Source organism: Triticum aestivum, chromosome 2D (genome assembly GCF_018294505.1).
Source record: "Triticum aestivum cultivar Chinese Spring chromosome 2D, IWGSC CS RefSeq v2.1, whole genome shotgun sequence".
NCBI classification, from domain to species: domain Eukaryota; kingdom Viridiplantae; phylum Streptophyta; class Magnoliopsida; order Poales; family Poaceae; genus Triticum; species Triticum aestivum.
This window is the reverse complement of record NC_057799.1, coordinates 462,942,887-462,951,954: the sequence shown is the minus strand read 5'-3', so window position 1 is coordinate 462,951,954 and position 9,068 is coordinate 462,942,887. Positions and strand designations below refer to the sequence as shown.

Below are 9,068 nucleotides of genomic sequence, written 5' to 3'. Positions count from 1 at the left end.
ATGGATGATAAATATATTGGGATACCATATGATGTTGGAAGATCTGTAAACGGTGGTTTCAAATATTTGAAGGACATAGTATTAAAGGATGGATATAGCAGACATTATTATCATACGGGTAAATATATGACCCCCAATATCTGTTTTTCCTGCCTCCTTGTGAGGCCACGTCATCACTAATCCTTCTGCTTGGCGGCACGGCTTAGCCCATCGTTTCTACTCTCTAGCTAAAAAGACATTGTGTATGTGAGCAAGCCGCGGAGACATCCTAATCGGCGCCTTGTGCGCCGGTTAGGAGTTCTGGCGCCCACGCACCCGTAGCCATGGGCTGGCCCATTCACATGGTGACACAGTCGCTTCGCCATGGTGCACTTGGTTTGCTCGGTCAACGCTTGACCAGTCAACCATTGACTTTTGAAAAAAAGCGCAAGTAAAAAAATCTAAAAAAATGCAAAAGGTTCGTGAATTCAAAAAGTTCATGGATTTTATTTTTTTGCAAAATTCAAAAAAGTTCATCAATTAAAAAAAATTGGATTTGAAAAATTACATCAATTTTTTAAAAAAGTTTCACGGATATTGGAAAAAGGTTCGCGGATTGGGAAAAAGTTCATTGATTTTGGAAAAAAAAAACATGGATTTGAAAATTCTCGTTGATTTTGGAATACAAATCATGGATTTGAAAATTTTCATGACTTGGAAAGGTTCGTAATTTGGAAATGTTTTGCAAAATGAGAAAAAGCTCACGTATTTGAAAAAAAAACACAAGATTTTTAAAAAAAGTTTGTAATTTGAAAAAAAATCACGAATTTGAAAAAAGTTAACAGAAATTTGGAAAAAGAGAAACAAATTTGGAAAAAGTGCACGAATTTGTGAAAAGTTCACGAATTTGATAGAAAACGAAAAATGCAAAAATAAAGAGAAGGAAAAAAGAAACTAAAACAGAAAAAATAGAAAGAAAAACAAGATGAGAAAACAGGCAAACACCAATGCTGGGAAAAGCAGAAGAAAAGCTGCCCAGAAAAACCGTCAATATAGTCAGGTTCTCGAAAAAAGCAGTGGAAAAAAAAGACCTACATGGGCCCGCCCATTTACATACATAGTGTAGTGGATTGGTGTGCACTGGTTAGCGAATTGTACTATAACCGGCGCTTAAGGCCCAGATAGGAGTTGAGCAAGCAATGAAAGACACGTGGGCTACACGTCATTTAGCTGGCTTGGTCGTTCGTGGTAGCCCATGCAACTAACACATGGTTGTAGCTGGCCTATTTGGTAGCCCATGCAATTAGATTCATCTTCACCATTGCTAGTGGTTATTGCCGCCGCGCATCGATGCGACTTTTGGCCACAAATGCAACCACCAAGGCACATGAGAACAACAACAATATTCATCACTCTGTCCTCCATTCACTCAGCAAATGCAGCGAAGAGTACTACATTCAACTGAGTGGTCGTGTCATATCTCTTATCCTCCCCCGCCAATGTCTTTAGTACGTCTCCCCCCTCCACACATCTCCACTGCTTCTCCTCTAAGCCTCTACATCCTCTTCTGTTTCTCCTGCAATATTATATCATAGTCTCATATGCGCTCCGCCTCCACTGAAAACACCAACGAAGCAACGATATGACTTCTCCAGTCCACGAGATGATGCACAAGAAAACATCACATCAAGGATTTGAGATCTTGCTAAATGGAGCAACTACAAGTGATCGGAAGAAGCTCCACCCATGACCCCTTGTCGCCTCGTTCGGCCACAAAGAGCTCGTGGTAAACGATGAGACTGCACACGAAGACTAGTGTCGGCTATGGTTATCTCATCCTGAAATCCCCAAATTTACATAGCTCTTTTTTTCGTTCCGATGTGCTTGTTAAGACATATTAACTTAAGGATTTTTTTAGATCGTTTCATGTTGGATAATAGGAACAATTTTCATGTCATCGATTCATGTTGGATAATAGGATGACATACTAATATAAACTAATATATTGTGTTTTGCTAGACCTTCACTAGGATGTGGAGTTTCTGTATTCTCATGGATGCATGGTTGCGGGGTGATGTAGCTGCAGATGCACCCTTCCATGCTGCACATCCTTCAGCACGATGTCTCTACATATCTTGCGGCACTCTCCTCCTGTCCCGTTGTGCGGAACGTTAATTTACATCTTGATGGGTCATAACCATTAGTATCCACTAGGGTTCGGTATTGCAAAGAGATGGACATGGGGATGGTGATGACGATGGTTGATATCAGAGTCTCCTTGAACGAGATGATGGCATGGCAGACCTCTTCTTGTCGATTCCCCCTCCGGATTCCTATAGGGTTTTTTGTTCTGGATGATCAGTTATGACCTCTTTGTTGCTCTCCCTCCCGATCTAAGACCACGGGGTTAAGATAGCTGACCAGGCAGTGGTGGTAGCGGCTGGTACGAGTGCGTGTTGATGAGTGATATTTTTGCACTCATTCCACCATTGTTTAAGCCGGATAATCCCGTAACTTCTGAGAGAATCACTTTGATATTCCTACTCATGACTAATGAATGCAGGAAATTGCGATATCCTTTGATAAATATGATTCCATACGAAATGGACAAAAGAAGGAAGAAAATCATCATGTATATGGAAATCCCAAGTGTGGGAACCAAGCCGAGTCAATTGGGGGGTGCACCAAAGGGAACAAAGTGATCGACGACGTCTGGTACGACCGCAGCCGGTCGTACCAGCTGCCATGAACACCGTGACGATCATCTGAACACACTTTGTATAGTGGGTCAAGCCTAATTCGTGACTCATGAGGGGGGTGGGGGGTGGGGGTGGGCATCAAGAAACGCTGCAGAAAGCAAGAACACCACCAGAAGCCATTTCACAAGCCCTAGCCGTCGCCATGAAGGTGTGATCTATTTCAGACTGTTGTACTTACATTGCCTTAACTAATTCGTGGATCCGCGTGAAGCCAATGTGCAATACATGGAGAGCAGAGGGAGGACTCTCAAGCTACTCTTACATACATTTTTCTTTGAAAAGGACTTCGACTACTATTTGAAGATACATACGCCAACTCAAAAAAGAAGAAGATACATGCCATCTACTCGCAAAAATATCTTCGATCGAATATGGTATCTTGTGCATTTGTAAAAGGGCAGGACAAAGCGCAAAGGGTCATTGTGAGAGAGGTGCCAGAGTAGGTGCCACTCTTATCCCTAGCTCTCTCACAGAAACTTTTTCTTCTACTTCTTATGCTTTTTCGGGTTCAAATATTCGCGCCATCACATCGCACAATAATAGAAAATATGTGAGGACAACTTGGATACTCTTCTTCATTGCTTAGATTAACCATGACGTACGGGAGCTTAAGGTCTGACTAAGTTACTTGTTTCAGTTGCAGGCTTTGCACTAGGAAAATCATATGCTAGTACGCGCAGTCCTTTGGTGGTTTGAATAGTTTTGATTGCTACAGCTGATTAATTAATTTTGTTAACCGGAGATTTGATTGTGGAATAAACTGGATTGTGCCATTTGTCACACTCGTGGGCACATCGCTCGAATATTTCATTAAACAAAGTGTAGCAAAAGATAATAACTGGAACCGCTCGTACAACATTTTTCGTGTAAAAAAGGGAATCATGATGACTGTATTAGTCTATAGGTGATTAAGAAGAGTAGCAGCATTTATCAGAAGGCAGATTAACTTGTGTACTCCCGTCGAGAACACATCTATCTTCACCATTGCACCGCGCCGTGGAGGTGGCCAGCGAACTCCCTTTCCCCTCCGGCGCCGTTCTTCCCGCGATCGCCACCGAAGGCAGCCTCGAAATCAACCCCCCTTGCACCCTCCACGCCGCCGTACGCCCTCCGTCCATGCGCCGCACCCGGCGCCGCGTAGAACGTTGTCCCGGTCCCGGGGCTGAACCCCATGTTGACGCCCATCATGAGCCCGACGTGCGCGTCGTGGCCGCCCACGTCGCTATCCTGGACGCCGCGGTCGCCAGCCCCGTGCGGGTACGGCGGCGCCAGGGCATCGCCGGCGGCAGAGAGGGAGGAATGCGCGTCGTCGTCGCCGTGCCGCGAGCCGCCGACCACGGCGGCCTTCTCGCCCTCAACCTCGCGGTAGCGGTTGAGGTAGGCCTTGAGCGGCGCGACGTAGACCTCGAAGCCGAGCGTGGTCATGGCCCAGAGCAGGTCGTCGCCGTTGATGGTCTTGCGCTTCTCCCGCTGGCACTTGTCGGAGGCCTCGCCGGTGACGAAGCTGATGAACTCGGACACGCACTCCTGCACCGTCTCCTTGGCCTCCTTGGAGATCTTGGCGTTGGCCGGGAGGGAGCGCTTCATGATGCGGCTAACGTTGGCGATCGGGAGGAACCGGTCCTGCTCCTTGGCCGGCGAGTCGCCCCCGCCGTTGTCCGACGACGGGCTGCCCACCGGGCTCAGCAGGTGGCTCTGCTGCTGCCCGTAGCTCTTCCTGCTCTTCATGTCCACGCTAGCTGCCCCTCTTTTGCTCAGAAAAATGTCCAGGCCGGCTAGCTAGCTAGCTAGCAGCAGTAGTACTGGCAGTAGGTGAGTGAGAGGAGTTGAGGAGGTATCGAGCGGGGTGATCTCCATTTAAAGATGGAGAGATGCGAGTGGGAGGACGGCATCGATGCGGACGGATGCAATTCTGGCTTTAGCTTACAAAAAAAGTATGATTAGATGAGCTAGACTTTGTCTAAGGCATCAGGTACCTTATTTCCCTGCTCAAAATTAAAAGCCAGCTGCATTCCCTTGACATACTACGTTCGCTTTGATGGCTGTGTGCATCGCTCGACGCAGAGTCCGGAGGTAATCCTCCTTTCCGGAAAAAAAGAACTACGTTCGCTTTGAGATTTGTGCAACCATAACACAAAACCATATATCCTCATAGCTCCTTCCCCCTCCCCTTCGTCGAACCATAGTCGTAAACATGGAGAAAATCAGCGAAAAAATCATGCAGCTAGTGCTCCGAAATTCCAAAAAACATTCCACTACACAGTTCACATGAGGTTGTGCCACCACTCATGTCACCTCGGGAAATGGTATCAACGAAGAGTTGATGTTCCTAGGTCAATGGCAAGGACTAATACATTAGTGGAATCGATGAGGGACAACCTTTTTTACCAAAAAAAGAGGGAATCATCCCTCTCGTGCTTTGGCTTCACATACAAAAGAAATCTAAACACTGAACTAAATATTATATCTGAATAGGAATAATATATGTTATGTTTTATTCTGCCACGATCAACAACTAATCTACTAACCAATCTCCTTTATTGTTTGTTCATGTTTGCTTTAGTCCCACATTGGTTATGAGAGAAGGCAGAACATGACTTATAAGAGCGGGGTGTCCCCTTCTATCAGGCTAGTTTTTTAATGCCTCTCATAGATCGGTAGTGTCTTCGGGCCCATGACACATGTGAGTAGAAAATGCTGGTTAGCGGACGGGATTGCACTAAGAGGTCGGTTATGGTTCAATCATAATAAATCGCCCATGTAAAAAGAAAAACCTATACAGTGTCTTTCTTAAAAAAATCTTCCTAATGTTATTTTGCACCTTGAACCAAATCATGCTGCCACCACTTTTCTCACAAGCAAAGATCAAGTACATGATGGGAGAATTCGGGAAAGTAGTTGCACACGACATATGGGGTCAAGGACAAATATATTTTTTATAAAGGAAGTGTATTGATATGAAGACAAAATTAGTAACATGCAGCCTCTGCAACAACACGATATCAAGAGTTATGTAAGACACTGAGGATGCACAGAACTAAATTATCAAAAAGGAAAAGAGAAAACTGCAATGATGATCCATGACAAACAGCCAAACTGACCAACCATAACACTAGGACCACGAGGATAGTTCTCCAAAACCAACGCCTCCAAGAGAAACATGATAACATCAAACAACCCAACGAGACTAGACTCATATGGTAGAGACAACTCCAACATTCTCCTCTTCATGCTCACCAAGCTTTGCATCAACCTCCTCTACCCCGCCGCAACGTCCTCATTGTCTACCACCGCACCAAAAAAAAAGGATTCCTCTATTGCACCACTACTTTCCAAATTGCTCCTCTGGGATCAAGCCCTCTTTTTTGTAAAGGAAGAAACTGCTTGCCATGTATATTAATTTGTGCTTATTTTAATTGTCTTATGTGTGTTATGTCTTTTCACTTCAAGTGTTTGCAGTAAAGGACCTACCAAGCATGCATGCTGTGGGAAATTGTGATCTTTAGTCAATGCCAATTGTGGTGTTCCATGCCACAATTTAAATTGGTTCCATTAGTTTATTACCATTTTTAAGAACATCCATGACAAGGTTGCACTCTAAGTTATTGGAATCAGTAAGCCTCCTGCAACTGACTGTATATAGTGCATTGGAAGAACATATCAGGTTATCCTAGCATTTGGGGTTCTCCTAGTACTATCAGACCGAAAAATTACCCCTAAAGAGTTCCAAACATAAGCACATATATTGAGCTAGCATCTACCATCACATAAATATGATTACGCTTCATGTTCGATAAATGAAAATTAGAAGATTAATCTTGGTAGAGGTAGACAACAAAAATCATCCAAATTTGAATTTATTATTGTTCACACTAAAATTTGTAATTCTGTTTCTAAAGACTTGTATGAAAGTTAGTCCAAGGTAGTTGACCAGTAACTAGGCTACAATTGTGATGGACAAGATGTTGGCATGAGACACGCCAACAAGCTACGAGTGTCGAGAGTTCCTCAAACTGCCATTGGAAAATATGTTGAGAATGTCAAAACACATCATTATTGTCATCAGTCGTCGCGTGTGCGAGACAATGGCTCTGACTCCACTACTCATTCGAGGCCAAACCCCACAGTAGTGGCAACATGTCCAAGATGGTGTGGTGACAAGTTATCGATCACATATGCATTGAAGTAGCTCCAACTTTGGCGAGAAGGAAAGCTCGCAAGGTACATTGAGAAGCACACTCACTTGCATTAAAGCCATGCAATATAGTCCATCGTTGCCATACAAGATGTCCTTCCAACAATGGATCTAGGGAAACCTCCTTGACATCTACCCGTGACCATTAACCGGTACCATGAGCCACTGAGCATCCAATCACTGGTGTCCCAACTAATTAATTGGCCTCTAAGGATGAAGCACAACGTGTAAGTGTCATCAACGCCTGTCCCACGCGACCCTACATTTGAGATTTCCCTCTTAGCTCACAAAGGAGAAATAGATTCAACCCAAAGTGACGCCTTCGATTAGATGAATGGCGTCCACACTGATGTTGGCATTGCCAGTTTTGTCTTGTGCATTCTTTATCGTGTCCAACTTTACTTGGTATTCAATGCTCGGTTCTAGAAGTTTGTAACACCTAACCTCTAACTCCATTGGCTCCTTACCTTGGGATAGTATAAGAAGATAGGTTGTGCATTTTTTTAAACATGAGTTAATCTCGTTTTAAGCATCTTCGATGAAGAATAATTAGTTACAAAGGTGTCGTCAAAGGAAACGAGAAAGAAAAGTGGGTTACAAAACTTGCGAAACATAAGAGATCAACATCAAGAAGAGCTTTCGATCAAAGCATTGTTTACCTCCTCCAAGACGAAGTAGAAGGCCCTTTGTCACTCTTCCTTACACAGCAACCCAGATGCCACCAACCATTTCACACACCTAGCTCGGGACGCTGCACTTTATGTTAGATGTGTCATTAAGGACACTAGATCACCACCACATGCATGGAAGAGGCAGCCACAACGCCTTTGGTCGCCCACCACCCCAACCTTGTGTTGCGGCCCTAATGCCCAATGGTGGAGCCACCTCCTAGTGAGTCTCGGTGGCTTCCCAGAAACCATACTGAGAATTTAGTAGTGTACGGAGATTTTGAGAGTAATATCCATGGAACAATGATCTACGCTTTGGTGTCATAAAGTTTTTCCTAGGCTCACTTAGTTGGCTAGCTCCGTCCTACAGGTGCCCCTTTGTAGGATCTATAGTCGCCCTCAACTCATGCCAACCGTATGCTGCCGGCTGAGATAACCCGAAAGATCCCAATGAAGCCCACTATGCCAGACGTGAAGAAGGAAGGCCCCACCATAGCCGCCGTCCACCACACGGGATTTGCCTCGCAGTTTTTACTTGTGGCAGGGAGGGGAGATGGCAGAGAAGGAGACAAGGAAAGTTACAACTTTTAGCTGTTCATATCACCCATAAATGATTCCAACTTAAAGCAACTTTTTTCCCATGTGTGTTAGGAACCAGTATAGCTCCGTCTTATTTTTTGAACTGTATATATTTACATGTGTCATAACTTCTAACTAACCTCACTACGTTTTGGATTAACATCCAACCATCGCCATCTCTACATCACTCTACATATGACATAAGTAATAAGATCACAATAGGTACAATCAAACTTAAATGTTTTCTATAGCAATGCGCAAAGTTTAGCCCCTAAGATTTATATACAAACTTGGAAGTTAGCAAAGCTACTATGTTTTTACAGACATGTCGTTGAGGTGCAATCTATTCAAGATTGGTATAGCTTACATAGCGCTAGAGGAGTTGTGGCGAGGAAATGCAGATTATGGCCCGTCTGATTGCCTTGTGTTTCAGAAACTGATTTGGTCTCTGCATGTGGTTTGAGTTTGACCCTTAATTATCTTAGATGGGGTCCATGCATGGCAACTTTTTGCCGCTTTTAGAGCTCCCCCCATCCAACCTCGCATGCTTTTTCTTTTGACTTTCAAATTTGATTCCATTATATATTTTGAACCAAACCAATTAATGTTTCGTTTACATATTCGGATTCCTTGAAACGGGGGCTTTGAAAGAATACCACTTTTGAATACGTTTTGATAAGTATTATTAACTTCAACAAGTTCCAACTATTAAAACTTGATAAAACTTATGATGAATCCAACAAGTTTTAAATAGTAAAACTTGAAGCCTGCACTCTAAACCGTAAGCCCTAAAGCCTAAACCTTAAACCCTAAAAAAACCAAAAAACTTGCTAAAAGTTGGTAAAATTTAATATTACGACTATCAAGCTTTAATAGTTGAAACTTGGT

General features: G+C 43.7%; 1 protein-coding gene across 1 annotated transcript; it reads right to left on the bottom strand.

Annotated features, from left to right (window-relative positions):
* Window positions 1–3,505: 3,505 nt before the first annotated feature.
* Window positions 3,506–4,551, bottom strand: LOC123049577 (nuclear transcription factor Y subunit B-3). Its single transcript, XM_044472474.1, has one exon. It carries the CDS (start codon window positions 4,464–4,466, stop codon window positions 3,717–3,719), a length of 750 nt encoding a protein of 249 aa, XP_044328409.1. The 5' UTR covers window positions 4,467–4,551; the 3' UTR covers window positions 3,506–3,716.
* Window positions 4,552–9,068: the final 4,517 nt, after the last annotated feature.